The following is a 20749-nucleotide window of genomic DNA, read 5'->3' on the forward strand; positions in this document are numbered from 1 at the left end:
TTTTTTTACCATTATGTTCCCAGTGCATGGTTCAACAAATATTAAAATGATAAAAGATCTTGCATTCTTCTTTTTGAAGTATCATTGAAGTAATTTGAATATAAGGGTTCTGCTGAGGAATGAAAAGAAATCTCAGTCTATGTATTGATCTAGGGTTAATAAACAAAGACTACAGGCCTGATAGAATTTTAAGCATGTGTGATATTTTAGTTGAAAAATAAAGTAGTATGGAACTAAAGAATGACTAGGTATATTCAAACAAAATTTGTCAGTGGCTGGGGAAATGGCTAGAGAAACTTCTGTACAAGGATGAAGACCAGATTGCTAATACTTGTAACCACATGAAAGCCACACAGGCATGACAACCTACTTGTCACCTGTGAGCTCTGGACATACAGAGATGGGGAATCCCAAGGGAAGGCATCTAGTAGAGCTACTGAATTGACGAAGTCTGGGTTTAGCAAAAGATCTTGCTTCAGTAAATAAAGTAGAAAGCAATTGAGGTAGACACAGAACATTGGCCTCTGGCCTCTGGCCTCTGGCCTCCATGTTAACAAGTATACACGCATACTTTCACACATGTATTCCTATACATGCACAAGCATGGAAACACACAGAAAGAAAGAAAAACAAATGAAAAAAAGAAATAAAATATAGTAAAAAGAGATAGCTTTACTAAAAAGGTCAGTGAATGCTGAGCTGAGTGGAATGGAATGTGTCATGGGTCTGTTGCTGAGAAAAGAATAAAAAATAAATTATGTAAAAAAGGGCAATGACAGAGATATATCAGCACCTTTATGTTCAAAGAATAAAAAGCAGATCACTGTAATTTGGAGAATTGAACAAGTGTAAGTGACATAATACATGAGGTCAAAGGAAGAAAAAAAAACTAGATTATTTAGATCTGTAAAAGTTATGGTTTGTGTAGATCTACCACACTTTCTTTATCCATTCTTTAGTTGAAGGACATCTAGGTTGTTTCAAGTTTCTGGCTATTACAAATAAAGCTGCTAAGAACATAGTTGAGCAAGTGTACCTGGGTATACTGGGGCATCTTTTGGGTATATGCCCAGAAGTGGTATAGTTGGGTCTTGGGGTAGAACTATTCCCAATTTTCTGAAAAACTGCCAAATTTATTTCCAAAATGGTTAGACAAGTTTGTACTTCCACCAGCAATGGAGGAGTGTTCCCCATGCTACACATCCTTGACAGCAAGATGTGATGCCTTATGCCTTTTTGATCTCAGCCATTTTGATTGGTGTAAGGAGGAATCTCAAAGTGTTTTGATATGCATTTCCTTTATGACTAAGGACTTTGAACATCTGTTTAACTGCTTCCTTTGTTAGACATTCCTCTGTTGAGAATTCCCTGTTTAGTTCTTTACCCCATTTTTGAATTGGGTTATGTGTTTTGTTGGTGTCTAATTTCTTGAGTTCTTTATAAACGTTAGATAGCAGTCTTTTCTTGGATACCTACTTAGCTATTAAAACAAGGACATCTTGAAATTTGCAGGCAAATGGATGGAACTAGAAAATGACATCCTGAATGAGGTAACCCAGACCCAGAAAGATGCATGGTATATACTCACAGGTGAATATTAGTCATAAAGTACAGGATAACCATGCTGCAATCAATCCATAGAGTCAAAGAAACTAAGTATTAATGAGAGAATAAGGGAGGTAGCATAAAACTTATTAAGAAGGGGAAATAAAATAGTCACAGTAGGTGGCTGAGGGGAGGGACCTGGGTATGAAAAGGGGTGAGGAGGGGAGAAAGTATGAGGATCAGGTGTAGAGAGAAGGAGGCTGAAGAGAGCCGAGAGCAGAAATCAATGGAGGACATCCCTGTTACTAGCTGGAGACCTGGGATGGAGTGATGTGACTCCCAGTAGGCTATGAAGGATGATCCTAGCTGAGATTCCTACCAGTGGGGGATATGGAGACTGATTGGTCAGGCAAGATTTCCAGTGGAGGGAGGAGGACATCAACCCATCCACAAAATGCTTGACCCAGAATTTGTCCTGCCTACAAAATAAATAGGGATAAAGATAGAAAATAGATTGATGGGACAACCATCTAATGACTGGCCCAACTTGAGACCCATCCCATGAAAAAAAGCCAACCCCTGACACTATTAATGATACCCTGCTATGCACTCATAGCATGGGAGCCTAGCATAACTGTCTTCTAACAGGCTTCATCCACCAGCTGATTGAAACATATGCAGAGACCCACAGCCAAACATAAGTTGAAGCTTGTGAGTCCTGTTGAAGAGTATTGAGTAAATCAGGTGGGTCAAGGACACTCCAAGTAGACCTACATAGTCAACATTACCTGGGGCCATGGGTACTTACAGAAACTGAACCACCAACCAAAGAGCATTCAGGGGCTGGGCCTAACCCCCCTACATATTTGTAGCAGATATGCAACCTGGTTTTCAAGTGAGTCTCCTAAGAATTGGAATGGGAGTTGTTCCTGACTCTATTGTTTGCCATTGGGACCCCTTTCCTTAACTGGACTGCCTAGTTGGGCCTCAATGGGAGAGGATCTGCTTAGCCCTGCTGCGACTAGACATTTCAGAGTGAGGTAATATCCAAAGGAGGGCTTCCATTTTTCTGAGAAGGGAAGGGAGTAATGGGGGATGGGAACTTTTGAGGGTGGGAATGGGAGTGGCAAAGGGGGGCTGCAAGAAAGTTGTAAAATAAATAAATTAATGAAAATTAAAAAAACTATGATTTTTGACTTTGTTGCTTAGTCACTGTGAAATGAAATCCATTGTCTGGTTTGTATCTGAGAAGTAACAGTATCTATGTCATTTTTTCACAGGATCACTAAGCTGTACCCAGAAGAGCAAAGGAAGAAGCAGCAGAAAGTTACTTCTAAGACTCTGGAAGTCATAAGTTTAAAAAGTATTTCTTTACTTGTTTTTACTTATTTGTTTATTATTTAATAACTTGCATCAAGATGGAAACAGTGGAGAATAGATGATGGGTTATGGCCTTGTTCTCTGATAGTTTTGATTTTATTTTTACTTTAGTTTATTCAGATGAAGCTAGTAGGGTGTACTGTAGTTACTGCTCCATGTTATCATTATCAATTGACTTTTTATTTTGATGACCCATTAGGGCAAAATACTGTGGTTGCTAGTCTGTGGCAGATGAAAGTGTCTTACCTCATAGCACCATAGAAACAAAGAGAGAGAAAGAGGAAAGAGTGTTTGTCCTCATCTCCTCCAAGAGCATGCCTTAGTATCAATTCTTAAATTTATAAATTTTGGTGAACACCAAATTCAAAGCAGAGCAAAAGGACAGTAAGGTGAGAGAAGAAACAAGGAGCACAGGTGCTTTAAAATCAAGTAAATCAGCATATTACAAAGAAGAGATAAGTGTATCAAAATGCTATATGCAAGGCTTGTAAGAACAATAGGCATTCCTTGTTATATTTAGCAACTAAGAAGTCACTTTTGACCTTGACAGGGGCTGTTCAGTAGAATACAAAAGTATGGTTTGGACAAAAAAGCATGCTTAGAATTCATTTAGGAAAAAAAATTAAAATGTAGAAAGAGAAGTCAATAAGTAGAAGCAGTTGATTTCAAGTACTGATGTAAAGTATAGGAAAATTCAGTATTCAAGTGAGAGTGTAATCATGCAAGACTTTGGGGTATTTCATTGAGATATAGGGATCCATGGTTTTACAGGAGAATATGGCAATTCCTTTGTGTCTAAAGTTTGGGGTGAAAGGTGTTACCAGCATAGGCGACCAATATGCTATTAATGAGGTAGGATACAATAAGAAAATATTTGTTCAGAAACTATAACAAGAGGAGTAAAAGGTAAACTATATTAATTGCTGTTTCAAGTCATGTAGGACATTACAATGGACCTGACAAAATGTGAAATATGAGATGGAACTTTTCTTGCCTCATCTCTTCCAGTTGTTTCAATGGGATCAAAAAGGAATATTATAGTTCATGGTGGGCTGAGGAAAGTGAGACTAAAGAATAAAATTAACTAAGTCTATTGATCTTAGATAGAAGTCATTATCTCTTATGATATGCTGAAAAGGAGAAAGTCTCTGTCTCTGTCTCTCTCTCTCTCTGTTTCTCTCTCTCTCTCTCTCTCTCTCTCTCTCTCTCTATTGTGTGTGTGTGTGTGTGTGTGTGTGTGTGTGTGTGTGTCCCTGTCCATGTGTGTGTCCAGGCAGTTGTATACATATACATAGTAAAATATATAATGTTTTCTTTGAAAAATCATATCTTAGATTGAAGATTTCAATATTTATACACTGACCTTTATATGACAGAAATCCATTGCTTAATAAAAGAAAATTGAATGAGTCGCTAATATAATCTTAAGTCTTATAAAGGTGAAAGTTTGGTGATAACAAATGGAACACAGTGAGTGAAATTCAGATCTTAATGACTTCAGAGATGAAATTAGCACTTAATTACAATAATTATAACTTGCCCCCTTTCCTGGCATAATTACCTCTCTCATCTCTCTGGTTTTTGAACTCTTCCTGATGTTTATTTAAACCACTGTTTGATAATGTACTTTTACTCTGAACCTTTTCCTTCAGTCTCTTGGAAACAAACAATTATAAAAATATATTTAAGTTCACCTTAGAAACTGGCACTGAGTCAAAGATCTTGAAAATGAGATAATTCTAATTTGTGTCTCTCCTCTGTATGAGTGTTTCTCAGAAATTCTTTCAGAGGTGGGTAGAGCACTCCATTAGATAAAGAGTTGAGAATTTTTGTAGGGCTCTAGTGCAGAGCCTCTCCCACGGAGATCTCTTGCCTGGTTAGGTGCTCAAGTTAGGGTGAGGTGGAGAGAACTGTGCCAGGGAGGGGGAATGCCTTTCACTGTATCCATCTGCCAGTCCTTCTCCTTTCTGCTGCTGCCAGCCCAGGCTGATCCAGCAAGAGACTGACTTAATCCACAGGGGTGCAGGGGAGCTTCTGGTGGTGATTTCAGGAGAGTGGATCTCTTACCCAAGTGGTGGTGTTACAGGTCTTATGACTGAATCTCTCAGATGATGGAATAATTCTGCACACCTTTAATTCTAAACATGACACTTAAACAGTTTTTTGGATGGGTCAGTGTCTGACATTAGGTACTTCCTATTGCTTCAGCCTGAAAGCTTGGGAAGAACTCATCTGCATATTCAGGGGAGTGGTCCTGTTTCTATGACTGATCTGTCTTGAGCTATATGACCTGTAGTCATGTGCTCACCTGTGGAGGAGGTGCTTGAGGTATTGCTCTATGAGAATGGTCTGTCTCAAACTTCTCTGTAGGGGTTGAGGGGAGGGATGCAGCTAGTGAGGCCCTGATCTGGGAGGCTGGGAATCCACCTGCCATCCTTTTTAGGGTCCCCAGGGATTTGACCTGTCTCGACTGGGAATCAGGGTACATTTCACAGCTCGCTGCTCCATGAATTTTAACAATATTCTCTTCACTAATGTATAGTGGCAGGGTAATGTATAGTGTTACCTCTTCAAAAGGAAGAGAATATTTCTAAATATCCATCCACCAGGATGCTGGATAAATATGAATTTTTTTCTTGCATAATTTTCCCTCTTTTTCTACTTCAAATTTTCATGTAGACGTCATCCTCTGTGTTTCAACTATTACTTACTTAGCAACCACAGCAATTTACGTAGTTTGTTAATCCACAAATAGCACACTGAATATCTTAATGATATTTAGTAGTCAGAACAAGTCTTTTTGCAACCCCTACTACTAATCCAATTTATAAGTGGGAAAAGTGTGCTGAAAGAATTTGTCCAACATTACACAAGTAGGTAAAAAGGAAACTAGAATTGTCATCACATGTTGGTGGCACTAAAATCTGTGTGCTTAATTTTCAAGACATATTGCAGTCCTAGGATTACAATTCCCTATTAAATTCAGGATTCACATTAACATTTCATAGAAATGGAAGTTGATTTTCAATAGAAAGGATCAGGGAATTTTCTGAGATGATACAAGTAGAAAAGTTCTGTTTTTATGTCAAAGTTACCAACCTTTTCACACTTTTAAAATGTGATTTACTTAGAACTTGCCTTTTCTTTAACTCAATATTTTCCAAAATGTGTTTCTTCATTGGTTTCCATATACAACATGTGATTTGAAAGTTTCCATTGCTGTCTTATTCTCTACACTTGGACACATTATGCATCTCTCCATTGACTGTTGTCCTCTGCAAAAAGAAGTTTCTCTGAATAAGGAGGGGTGTGGCCAAGGTGTATGGGTATAAAAAATATTTGAAAAGTCAATTATACAGCATGGTCATTCTCTTAGTTTGGGTTTTATTGGTGCAAGGAGACAACATGAGCAAGGAAACTCTTCTAAAAGACAACATTTAACTAGGGCTGGCTTAAAATTTCAGAGGTTCAGTACATTATCATCATAGCAGGAAGCATGGCAGCATGTAGGTAGACATGATGTTGGAAGGGATGAGAGTTCTACATCTTGATCTGAAGGCAACTAGTAAAGGACTGGTTTCCATAAGCAGCCAGCAGGGGTGTCTCTTCAACACTGGGTGAAGCTTGAACAAAAGAGCCCTCAAAGCCTTCCTACACAGTGACACACTTCCTCCAACAAGGCCACAGCTGTGACACTTTCCATGAGCCAAACATATCCAAACCACCACATTCATTTAGGAAAATAATAACTGCAAGTTCCACTCTAAGGTTTATGTCTTCCTTGCTTGTGGCCTTTTGTCCACCATTATAGCACCAGACATGAAATTTCCTCCTGTGAAGCCTGTCTCAAATCCTATCAAAAAGAGGGGAGTTACACTGTAACAGAAATGCCACTATAGCACCAATAGGCAGATCTTATCTGACAGGTCACTATGGCAACATGTAGTACTGGATGAGACTATTAATATATTTTCTCTCTTAGCCAAATAGGACATCTATAGTAATCCCACCACACCAAGACTCAAGAAACACTGCAGAAGAGGAGGCAGAAAAAATGAAGAACCAGAGAATGGGAAGAATGACTATGAAAATGCTTTATTCTGGATATCATGTGGCTATTTCAATCATGAAATTATAGCAGCTGTGCTCACCTGCCCAATACCAAGCCAGAACAGATGTACTATATGATTTCCTGGCTACATCTCATAATGAGGAGATTTTGGCAGTGGATAGTTCCTCATGGAGAATGATTTGTTTTATAATATCTGGCAACTGGAATGTTTCCCATACTCTAGTGGAGGGCTTCGCATACATGCAGTTTGCAAGTACCACCTGGATTTAGTAGGTTATTTCCCCTGCAAAATGTCATGAAATTGGGATGATGGTCATGTTGGGGGGATATGGGAGCAGTCAGATCAGAAGTGGGTGATAGATATAGTCACATCCTACTGTATACATGAATGAAATTCTCACAAATAGAGGAAACATTAATGATTCAATAAGCAAAACATATTTGGCTAATTCTCAGTTCATCAATGCTAAAGTGGGGTCTTTGTTATTTATTTACTGTTCAGATTTATTTTATATGTGTGTGCATCATATGCATGCGTGGTACCCATGGAATTTCAGATGCTTGGGAGCTGCCATATAGAACCTAAACCAGGTCTTCTACAAGAGTAGTAAATTGTCTTAATTACTGAGCTATCTCTACACCCACAGCAAAGTGCTATATAAGTCTCTTATATGTTTTTGGTTACATTGAAAGACCCCCCAGATATCTGTATACAATTTAGAGACACTCTGATCTTCCTTGTACAAATGCAAGATGTAATGTTTCCTCAACAATGCTTGCTATATATGTTATCCATTCTGGGAGATTATATGAAGATGTTGGTTCTTATACAATTAGTATTTCAGTTACAGAGCATAATGTATTCAAATTTTAATCCAAAGTTCTACAGAATGATCTTATATATAAACTATTACTAACATACTAGTAACCAATGTCAAGGTTGCAATTAATAATAAGAAACACAAATTTGTCATTTCTCATCCTTGTAAAGTTTATGTGAATATAGCCCTTTAATTTTTTTAAAGTCTCTGCAATTGGATGTTATTTTTTTTAAATCTGAGTAGTAGCCAAAATAGGCACTAAGGCAATTAAAGCATAGGATGCTATTGAAGTAAAAGTATTTCATGACTATTGTCATAGCATGGCTTTAATGAGTTCATTCCCATCACCATATTTACTTTAATAATGATATGGAAATAGTTATGACAATACAAAGTCAGGACAGAAGTTATTCTACAACTTAATTATTACAGAAACTAGAGAAGCGATACTTTGGCATCAGACTAAATATTGAGAACTGAAACCCCTCAATTATATATAAATATAAAAACAGATTATGCTCCAGTATATAGCAAGCTGAAATACAAATATATTTTCTTCCAAAAGGCATTAGAATTAAAAGGTCACTATAATTTTCTGCCAGATTTTATGGCTTTTAGGTAAAAAGCAGAAATTACACTTTTTTATTAGCAAGATTAAATGAAATGTGACCAGGAAATGTTCTCACAAAGTGATTACATCTGAAGCCTATCTAGTACAGACACAAAGGAAGAACACCCTCCCCCCTACACACATACATATCTTTTGTACCTGGATGTACAATCTGATATAGACACAAGAAATCATATAATACCAGAATTTAAATAGGCTATTCAAATACCTAATTTATCAACCATATCTGTAATAGCTCCAAGAACACATAAAATATTTACGTAATTAAACTACTATGATGCTCTCATTCATTGCTAAAGAGCACACAGTGGTCATTTTGGGAGAGCAGGTATTACAATTGCAGGAACACAACTTTGAGAAGCAGAATGGCTTGTAAGCATATCGATAAAAATGTGCTGTTTTCCTAAGGTAACACAAAAATACTCTCAAAAATTGCAATGAAGAACAATAATTTATACAGCATACCATCCACAGCTAAGACAAAATAACAAAAAACAAGCATATGCACATAGCAGGATTTTCTTGCGTCTTCATGGCTTATGATATATATTTATTTGTTTTTGCCGTTATATGTATGAGCTCCACATTGTAAAGGGGAAGACTTCTGATTCACCCTGCCATGTTTGTGTCATCAGCACTACAAGGAGGGTGAATACAGTGAATAACTTATTGACTTTAAATTATAAGCCCAAATCACATGATCATATATGATTTCAATGTTACCATGTTCATGAAAGGAAGAAAAATAGAGAGTTAAGACTGGCTTTAGTTACTGTAATACTGTTATGACTGTATGGAAATTTACTCTTCATGTGTAAGATTTATTTATACCTTTGTTATCTCTGGTCTTGAGCATTGCATTTCTCTTGTGATCCTTTCCTCCTTTTGTTCTAGTGTACTGTAAAATAAATGTAGTACATTTTCCAGAGATCAGCCCTTTGCATACTTAAAAATAGCATTTCTCTCTGTACATACTTATCCTCTGCTTTAACCTAAAGTCCCCAAGTCTTATCAGCCATTCCTGAAATGTCATATGTTTGAATACTCTCATCTCCTTCATCCAGCCTTGTTACATTTGTCTCTGCTTTCTCTGAAAACAAAGACCACATCTGAGTACAGTGTCACTAATTTCATTTTATCAGCGTAGTTTATACCTGAGCTCATAAGAAACTATAGCTTGTACACCATGCTTCTCCTTATGCCACTAAAGTATACTGTAATGTTCTAACAATTAAGGGATAAAATGGTTGGAAAGAATTGGAAGTCATTTAATCTAGTCGTTTCTGGGCATACATTTATAACTCAACAATACCAGATCAATGTGAAGAGGTGTGTGTGTGTGTGTGTGTGTGTGTGTGTGTGTGTGTGTGTGTGTGTGTGTGTGGTCTGTTTGTTTTATATGAAGTGTTCTAATAATTAAGATAAAGCATGAAACAGCCCCTCACCACCAAAAATTCTGCAATGTAAGTCCCAAATTGAGGAAAATTGCAAGCATCAACATGTCTAGTATATAGTGAATAAGTATAAACCTAATGAATATATATTTATTCACAGGCACTGCTCCATCACATCTAAAGTCTTCATTAAAATTTTAGAAACTGGTGCATGGAGATGTAGAAAAACTCATTGTTCGATATTTTTTCTGGGGTGGAAAAGTCCTCTCTATGCTGTGCAATGCACTGAACTAAACTTTAGTCCTTTATATAACCTGTCCACTGCCTTTTTAAGAGACATATTCTCAAGTTCTCACCACCACTTACCCTTTTCTGGGCTACAACCTGCTATGTAAGCTAGACTGGCGTTGAACTTACAGAGATCCACCTGAAAATGCCTCCAGACTGTGGAAATTACAAGTGTGGGCCATCACCCATAGCTTCTTACAAACTTTCTTGATACATAATCTTATGTTCTTTCCAAACTTTCACATATGGAGCAACATATGCTTCAGAGCACCTGGAGTGTTTGTCAAAAATTGTTTTGAGAATCTTCTTACCAAAAATAGAATTTCTGGAAGTTGGTCTCAGAAATATGCACTGTTACACTACTTCCATTTGGACCTGTTGAGCCACTAGGATTGAAAAACTCTGACATGTACTTCATCTTTCTACTAAAATATGTAGGACTACCAGTTACCACGAAGTTTTATAGTAAATATCACTTTGAGCCAGTTAGGAACATTCATACTAGAAACATACACTATGTTATATAATATACAATAAAGATAGTTTTCTTTAAGTTACATGCTTAATACTTAAAATTTAATTATTTTTCTCTTTAATGAGATAAAAAATGGGATGTCACATATCTTATAATATCTATAAAACTTCAAAATAGAAAAGTCATACTACGGGGCTGGGGATTTAGCTCAGTGGTAGAGCACTTGCCTAGGAAGCGCAAGGCCCTGGGTTCGGTCCCCAGCTCTGAAAAAAAAAACCAAAAAAAAAAAAAAAAGAAAGAAAAGTCCTAAATAACACCAAAATATACTAAAGCTATATAGTGGAAACAAACAAGATCAATAATAATGATACATTTTCTATGATTACAAATTTCTGTCCTATAAAGCTGTTGATTTTGATTAAATTGATTTATAAATTTGAAGTACTTCAGTAAAACTTTAACAGGTTCACTTATACATCTTGACCATATTAATTTAAATTTTATTTGAAACTATAAAAAGCCCAGAGCAATTGAAGCAATTTTGATTAAAAAGGAATACACTGAGAGTTCATTTCCAGAGAAATTTTTAAGCAGCCGTAATTGAGGCTTCAAGATGTGAATCTAATGTAGATATACTGCTTTCAAGCTGTGTAGAACAAGAGTCAATAGCAGCTTCTTGACAATATTCAAAAGAGTACTGAAAAGATGGAAAATACCAATTGTTAGAGCAGATGCATAAAAGGATTATCCTTCACACATCACTTCTGAGAGTAGCTACTGGTCCTAAAATTGACAGGAGCAATTATTTGATCCTATTAACCCTAATGTTAAATATATTTACTATTTAAAAAGAGAAAACAATTAGTTGCACAAAGTTTTCCATGAATATTTATAATAAATAAAATAATATATGCAGAAAGAAAAAATAGTGAACACTGATTCAGCCATAATTACCTTTTTCTTAGAATTTCCTTCCATTCTCTGAGACTAAATGCTTTCTTTCCTTAGTATTTCCAGACTTCCAGCAGTTGAGCTTCATATGTAAGCACAGTAAAGACATCTTTCTATGATGCCTTTCCCTTAATCTTCATAGTTGCTCACAGAAAATGTGAATCATACATAGTCAGAGTTAAAAAGGATTTGAAACTAGAAATAGGATGGAAGTTAGAAGGAATGCTCTGTTACATGGAGTATTTCAAAGGCAAAGTACATGGGAAACCATAGAACACTGATTCATTTTTATTCTTTTTTCTATAAAAAAAACCCACATAATATGTTCTGATCGTGTTCTCATCCCCAACTCCGCTCAGACCCTTCTCATCACCCCATCTACCCAACTCCATGACCTTTCCTTTTCTCTCTCTCTCTAGAAAACAAGAAGGAAAACAAAATACTGAAAACATCCTCTCCCCCAATCTCAAAAATCTCTTCTCTCCCCTCTCTCCACCCCCACCAAAGACCACAAAACTCTAAACTGGAAAAGGTAATATACAAGAAAAAGAGCAATAAACCAACAAACATGCCCAACAAGTAATATGAGACAAAAACTAGAGAAATACTATTGAGTTTGTTGTATGTTAGCCACCTACTGCTGGGTGTGGGGCATGCCCTTATGTGTGTTTAATATACCCAGTGAAACATCATTGGAGAAAAATAATTTTCTCTTTGTTAACAAGTATCAGTTGCAGAGAGCTTCTTTGTTATGGATGGGAGCCCATGTGTACTTCCCTCTCACTGCACTGGAACCTTCTCTGGCTTGAAGCAGTGCAGATATTGTGCGTGCTGTCACAGCATCAGTGGATTTTCATGTGCGTCAGTTCTGCTGTACCTGGAAGGCTCAGTTACCTTGGAGTCATCCATCCCCTTCTGGCACTTAAAATATTTTTATTTCCTTTTCTACATAGTTCCCTTAGTTCTGAAAGATGGGGTTTGATGTACATTTGATTTAGCATCGAGTGCTCCAAAATCTGTCACTCTCTACACAGAGTCCACCCTTCGGTCTCTCTGTTCGTTCCAACTTAGTGAAGGAGGAAGGTTGTCTGACGATGATGTCAGCGAGTATAGGTATGGTTATAGCATAGAGTGATCTATGGGTATAGCAGAATGTCATTTAGAATAATTTTATTGCTATGTTCCATTAGCACAACAATTATGGGACAATAGGCAGTGTCAGAAAACTTGATAAGGTTGAGCGGGTTCAGAGTTCCCAGTAACCAAGCACCCACCTGAGACAGTAGGTGGCTCCCTGCTCCCTACCAGATTCTTGGCTTGGAACATGTGCCACACTTCCCACATAGGAAATGTGACTTGTGGTCAGGTAGCCCAGAACAGAGTTCTCCAGGCTAATGAGGTATCTAGATGAGCCCTGAGTGTGTAGCCAATAAGCTTCTCTTTTTAGACCTTTCTCTATGCATAATCTCTGGTCCACCCTGAAGAGGTGGTATGCACCTATTTTCCACGTTGAACAATCAATAAACAGTTTGGAACCTAGGAATATCTGTTTCACCAAGAACCGCAGTTGGAAGCATGAAGAAAGCCTATTTCTGCAGAGCCATGCACCCACAGAAGGTCCTTCTGCCCACCCAGACAACTTCCACAAAGCCAAGGACTTCAGCTGATGAGCTAAGCCAGAGTGTGCATCCCTGCCTCCCTGTCTCAACTGTAGCCCACAGGCCTCCTTTGTTCTCTGCTCTTGGACATCCAGTGGTCTGAATGTCTAGGGGTTTGGTAGCCCCTGACCCCTGACTCCTCATTACAGGCCTGTGGAACTCCAACCCTCCATTCTTGATTCTTCTGTAAGGTTTCCAGTGGTGTTCGGCTTCCCATATGTTAGGCTACATTTTCCCACCTCCTTAGAGGTTATTAGCACTTCCCACTGAACCTCACACCTGAGTTACACATAGGGTAAATGCAGTCTAGTATCTCTGTGTTTCCTCTGCTCTGAGGAGTTTCTGTCCCCCAGCAGTGGGGTGAAACGTGGAACCACAAACAATAACATGATTTTCTCCGAGGTTCATAGTCTATCCAATTTCAGGTTCTTGGATATCCTAGTAATGAGTTCTACCACATGGCAGGGTTTTTAAATTCACCAGGTAGGAGTTTGTTATTCCCACAATGTTTATACCACCCTTGCACCAGCATATCATGCAGGTTGGTTGCCAATAGAGATTGCAGGACTTGACGCTCAGTTAGTGGTTACCTTTCTACTCTGGTAGTGCACAGAGTAGCTTCTAGCTAGTCTGAAGGGATGAAGGTACTATTTAGGGACCAGACCAACTTTGTTTTTAGTAAGATAGCTAATCATTGTTTTCAGAAGTACAGCTTTACCATCACTTTATGGAGAACGACAGATAATCTTGGCAACAGTCTGAAATGTTTGAGGGTTACAGTGTAGCCTATGTGGCCAAAGACTCATCTAGATGCAAGGCATTCCTAGCACTGGAGTTTTGACTCAGTGGCAAAATATGTCTAGTTTGGACATTACCTACCCCATTATTTGGTGACTCCACTTCAATTTATTTCACATATGTCTGTATATGCTTCTACAGTAGTAAATTTTCATATGTCCAATCAAATGGCCATCAGAAACACTAATTCTTGTACTAACATGCATATAGCACAGAAAATTGGCAGCCACTAAAATGTATAACTTTATTTAAATAAAAATTTTAGGTATTTGAACAAGTTTTTTAAGACACACCACACAGTAGACTGAAGAATTTACATTATCTATAGGAAATGTTGGTCTAGAGCATTTTTAATGAAATATGTGAATTTCTTATTGTATATTCCTACAGGGACCAGTTAGATAAATCTCTGTGTAAAACCTCTCATCTCACAATCCCCAAAACCCATAATAGAAAGGAGAACCAATTTTGTAATGTCATCTATCCTCTTACTTTCTTTACATGTGCCATGGAGCACTATGTGTGTGTGTGTGTGTGTGTGTGTGTGTGTGTGTGTGTGTGTGTATGAGAAGCACAAAGAGAGAGTGACAGAGACAAAGACAGACAGAGACAGAGACACAACAGTAATTTTTCTTGTATGGATTCATTAAAATAATATATATTTGTGTATATTGAAAATTCCTTTTTTGTTATTTCTGTTTACACATGTGCCAGACAATACATTGACTTCTGCCTCTTCTAAAGTATATATTCAGTTATTTCTAGAGATAACTTAGCATAGTGAAATGTATGTATGATTTATAGTAGGAAGCCTGCATTTGATATTTAACATTATTTACTATACATTCATTACATAATTGGACATTATTTAGTTATTGACATTGGTTTTAGTTTCATGTAAAAAGAAAATTACCATGAATTTTACCATGAAATGTTTTGTTTAATAAATATGGTAATGTGTGTTAAAAGCTTACCATAGTGCTTGGAACAGATTTTAGTGCTAATATAATAGCAGTGTCTATTTCATTAGCAAACAGAAATGCAGCATTCTAATTAATAGTTTCAATTTCAGTATAGACAAATTAAGTATTCTTTAATTTATTACTTCTAAAATATAATATGAGTATGCTACTATCTCAAGAAGACATGATATATGAAAAAACACCAAAACAAACTTTGTGGATGAGGAGAGAAACATTACAGATGTTATTGCTAGAACAGGTGTGTTGTTTGAAGATATTTCTTCTTGACTAAGGAATATTTCTCAATAAGATACAATTAGTTGTCACTGTATTGAGTAGAAACTCCTGGTATGATGACTTACTCATCAGCAATCTGTGCATTTATAGGATAGATATAATTTCTCATTGCTGTGGACAGGAGAAAATAGTGTAATGAGGAAAGTTTCATTTGCACTTATAACTTATGTAGTGGTGTTCAGCAATCATAAAGAGAAGAAATAGAGGAAGCAATCATGGAAATATAGATTTTCTTGTATTATACCCAATGATGTGCTTTGTACACTAGGCCCCACCTTCAGATTTTCAACAGATGTCAATAATACCATTATGTTATGAATTTATCAGGAAATGAATCATTTTATATTATCAGAGCTTTAATGATATAATGGTTTCCAGAAATGGAGTCTGTAACACCCTATTGCTGAAGTGTCTGACTTGCAAAGGAAGCCTAAAGGATGGGAGAAAATAACTCACAAGACATATGTTTTATAAGAATTACTAAATAGAATTTACTGTTTGATGATCTACTACAGCTCAACGACAACCCATCCAAGGAAAACAAACCCTAAGGAGAACCTACAACAATTCAAGTTCAAAATGCTTTAAAGACTTTAGATCTTTTTCTAAGTTAGATATGAAATTGCCAGAAGGTACATGAAAAGAGTCTCAGTACCAATAATCATCAAGCAAATAAGACTCACATCCAAACTACAAAATCTTGCTAATCAAATGCACGCATTGGTGAGATTGAGATTATTGGAACCCCTATGGTAATACTCAATAGTGCATCTACTATTTCAGTTCTTCAAAAAAATTAACTTCAAGTATTACATGACTTCCCAATATCAATTTTGGGTATTTTTTTACCGCAAATTGAAAGTTATGCATCAGAGATGTGCTTCTGTGTTCATTACCTTGTTATTGACAGTAATAAAATCATGGAAACTTTTTTGTTAAATATTATTTATTTATTTTTATTTATATGAGTACACTGTAGCTGTCTTCAGACATACATCAGAAGAGTACATCAGATCCCATTACAGATGGTTGTGAGCCACCATGTGGTGCTGGGAATTGAACTCAGGACCTCTGGAAGAGCAGTCAGTTCTCTTAAGCGCTTTTAGCTAAGAAAATAGAGAAGATACAGATAATCCAATTTTAATGAAAAAATTAAAAAGGATTAAAGCATTATTATATATGTAGATAATAGAACATTTTTACATTAAGTAAAAAGGAAAAAATGTCTTATTTAACATCAAGGATAAACCTGAATGGTGGTATACCAAGGGAAGTAAACTAGGCAGAGAAAGACAAAACTGATATGATTTCAGTTATAGAAGGAATCTATAATAGACAAATTTAAAGGAGCACAAGAGAGAACAATTGTTCATAGGGGCTGTAGAGATGGAGCAAGGCTTGTGAGTGATTATTCAGTGGGGCTTGATAGTCTACTTAATGTGAAACCTCAAGAATAGATACTAAATCTAATGCCATAGTGTGGATGTGTAATGTTGAGTTCACAATCTTGTATTACACAATCAGATATCTGCTAAGTGAACAGATCTAAAGTTAATTTATTTTGCCTAAAATGAGATTTAAAATTCATTTACAGTGATGGAAAAGTAACTCATTATTTGAACAATGATGGTTTACTAAAATGAACACATGACAGAAACCCAGTTGTTACAATTAACATGTGTTCTATAGAAATGTAAGATGGAGTCCTCTGGTTAAGGGTAACACATCAGTGCTGATGATGCTCATTTATACATTTGATTTTTTAGTTTTATAGAAAGAGAAGTGAAATTGTTTTGCTTCAGTAGATTTATAATATGGTAATCATAGAATATGTAAATTTCTTTAAATGCAGGTAGAATATCTGGAAACATCTGGAAGAATAAAGAGTGGGGTCACAATAATGAATTTCATTTTCTAGAAGCTAGCCTAATAGCACAGATTAGGTGGTCCTAAGTTTCATGATTATTAGATGCATATACATTGGTAAGCCAGGGAGAAATATGATTAAATCTATCAACTAACTGTTTGATCCTCAGGAAAACAAGTAATGAGCTATTAATATCACTAAATCTATAGAATTCTTGGTGCCTTAATTCTAAATGTTCCATAAAATATCGACAGAGGCTATATTTCTCTAAATTTCTCTAAATTTGTTGAAGCTTTGTTTTCAAGCTTGGACAAGCTGAACTATGAGACAAAATCCTTCATTTTGCTCCAGCATGGGAATTTACCCAGAAGTTCTTAAGCTTCATTGATATGCTGGGATTTCCTTGACTTGGACAGTCTAATGCACTTAATCACTCTTGTTTGTTCGCAGCACTCCTATAGTGAGCTGGCAAAAAGGAAGAAAAACATTCATCACCAGATGGAGAATGGTATTAGCTATACTTGAACTTTCAAGTGTTTTATTGCTGTTTTCTAGACCCCCAAAGGAATATCTCAGTTGGGTAGACAATGCAATGTGCCTAATAGCGAAAGCAAGAAGAAAACCCAAACAAACAAGCAACAGTTTCTGAACACAGAAATCACCACAAGAGAGGTTCAGAGTCTTTTAGTGGATGTATATGAAAGTTGCTATTGAATAAAAATAGCATGAAAAGATGTTTTGTTCTAATGTTCAACTCAACAAGTACATTGATTTTGTCTAATTCAAGTTATTCATAGCCAAAATCTTTTTGATAAATTATTACCTCTTTTGATTCAAGGTCACACTATAAAACCCTTTCCAGCTTGGAGCTCACTATAGAAACCAGGCTGACCTATAACTCAGAGACACGTGCCCATGTCTGCCTCCTGATTGCTGTGAGAACAAGGCATGTGCTACCCGTCTTGATGACAAATGAGTTTTTATCCACCTTTTGAAGAAACCTGTTTGTTTGTGGTTTATGAAATGTCTCAATGTTTTTGCTGTATAGAGTAGTTTTAAAATGCTCATAATTCCTAAGTTTCTTATGGCTTTAAGAATTCAAATCAGTTGCCTTATTCAGAGCTGCCAAAAAGAACAGAATGACTATAAAGTAATTTTTAGTCTTATCATAGTGACAAATGAATCTATATATGTAAGGAATAGAAGGAAAGACAATGCTTACTGCCTATGGCATGACGAATGGTAGAATACTTTATTTAAAAATTTGAAAATTGTGTAGCTCTTTCTGAGTTCACTGAAAAAGTTCATGCATTATTTTTAACCCCCTTGCCCTTGGAGGTGTGAAACTGCATCTTGTTTCAACAAATGGTTCTTAGGCTTTCTCTCATTTGTCCCCTCAAGCTGAGGTCTAATCCAGTCTGATTAAGTATCACTCTGCATTGGAAACTACATTTCTGCCTTTCTCTTCTGTGTCATAGGAAGTTGTGGCATTGCTTATGTTTCCATGTTTTCCCCAAATTTGCTCTGCACAGAAAATTGGTACCTACATATATGTCAACAGAAGCCCTATGGGAAGGGATAATCACAAAGGTTTCATCATGAGAGTGGAGCATCAGTTTTAACATGAACTAAGTGGTGTAGGTCACACAGCCTATAGTTAAAGTTGTCTCACCCTCTCTATTCTTTTGATATTTGATCCACAATCCTGTGTCCTTTGAGACCCATATACAATGGAAAAGACCACTCAACCTTGCTGCTTTCCTTCTAAGAGAGAACAGGAACCAACCTCCAAATATTAGCACTGTTGTCAGAAGGTGGTGAGCTCACCAAGACTCCCTTTGCTCAAGCAGTATAGCAGACATTTCATAATAAAGGAAATGAAAGCAGGCACTTCCTTACAGTGAAAAAGGCAATGCTGAGAAAATGCGCAAATAAATGTGAAGATTATTCTCTCTCATCCTTGAAATCAGGCTCCAGATCAAACTGGAGAGCATAAGGTTTCCATGTTAAAATAACTAGGCAGGTGAAGAGAATTTCTTTTGGCAAAAATTGCTTAAAATCTGCACTACTTAATTCCTTCAACCCTGACATGCTGGCAAGTGAATTAGAACAGCACAAATTCCTGTAGCAAAAGTTTCACTTGAGCTTAGCAGCATGCATGTACTGATAGAAATAGGAATTACACTAGCCAGCCTGGGTTTCAAGGTTTTAAAAACAATAACCCCTATTCTCCCTTGAGGTTCTTGCCTAGCTTGATCAAAGGAGATACCAACTTTGGCGGTTGAGAGAAAACACCTTGACTTCCATCCTTCTTAATTTAAATCAAGAAGGAATAGGCAGAAAAGCAGGCCAATTTATGACAGGCTTCTTCTATGTTATTGTGATGTGAGACTTTTGCCTGAACAATACAAAACTTCAGAGTCGTAGGGAACTGTGAGAAGTGTAGTATCACTGGAGGAAAAGGAGCTTTTACTGTTTTAAGTAAATACAGCGGAGGCAGCACACAGTATTCATTTCCTCCTGTGTGTTCGTTCAGTGAATACACACAGCAGTGTCTACAATGGCAGGTCTAGTGTTGGCACAGAATATCCAGAAATGATCCATGTGTAGCTCCTTTCCTTAAGAAAAATATGCAACCCCTTAAGAACAACAATACCAACCAACCAGAGATCCCAGGGACTAAACCACCATCCAAGAGTACACATGGACAGACCCATGGCTTCAGCAGCATATATAGCAGAGGAGGGTATTGTTGGGCATCAATGGGTGGAGAAGCCCTTGGTCCTGCCATTTGGACCCCCCCCACCCCAGTGTAGGGGAATGTCAGAATGGGGAGGCGGGAAGGGGTGGGTGGTTGGGTGGCAGAACACCCTCATAGAAGAAGGGGGAGGGGGATAGGATAGCAGGTTTATGGACAGGAAACGGGGAAAGGGGATAACATTTGAAATGTAAATAAAAAGTATCCAATAAAAAATAAAAATGAATTAACAAATGCTGAATGAAGAATGAATCTGAACTTAATGAAATAAATTGGTGAATAAGGAGGTATCCTATTGCAATAGGTCTTCAGGCAAGGACATAAATAAAAAGGATAGAAAAAAAAAACAGGTATTAGAAAGTGAAGGGAACAGCATGGCTGGTTAGACAGAAGAACTGAGAATGCTAGTCAGCGTTGGGAAGTGGCCCACAAAGAAGGCTGAAGGCAGGTCAGAGAAAGAAAAGACTAATGATAGCTGGTCACATTGTGTTTTGATTTGTCAGTGGGAATAAACATTTTAGCTAATTATTTATGCTGAGTCCTGTACATCCAAGGGAAATCTTCTCATATTTTTTCCCTATGCCAAGCACCATTTCAGGGCAGACAAGGGTGAAATGTTTGCTAAACTGTAATTCTTGTCCAGGAGCAAAAGACACAGGTAAAATTAGCTTCATAGGCATGCCATAACTAGCAGATACACATACATAAGCAAATTGCACATGTATTTGAATGTTTAAGTTTATAGACGGTTGTTTAGAGATGGGTAGCATATAGAGGAAAGTCATTAACTGGAATTAATGACAGGAATCACAGGACATCATATAATGAATTTTAAACTGCAGAAGTACACTT

The 20749-nt window shown here is 36.9% G+C and overlaps 1 protein-coding gene across 1 annotated transcript in view; it reads right to left on the reverse strand.

The window, feature by feature from the left end:
- Positions 1 to 14242: 14242 nt before the first annotated feature.
- The window catches only part of Slitrk4 (SLIT and NTRK-like family, member 4), a 28842-nt gene continuing 22335 nt past the window's right edge, over positions 14243 to 20749 (reverse strand). Inside the window, exon 3 of the mRNA XM_087599434.1 lies at positions 14243 to 16378. Coding sequence (XP_087455560.1) covers positions 16365 to 16378 — 14 coding nt within the window. The 3' untranslated portion in view covers positions 14243 to 16364. The remainder of the gene's footprint in view (positions 16379 to 20749) is intronic.

This window comes from Rattus norvegicus, chromosome X (assembly GCF_021556685.1).
Source record: "Rattus norvegicus strain SHRSP/BbbUtx chromosome X, alternate assembly SHRSP_T2T, whole genome shotgun sequence".
NCBI classification, from domain to species: Eukaryota; Metazoa; Chordata; class Mammalia; order Rodentia; family Muridae; genus Rattus; species Rattus norvegicus.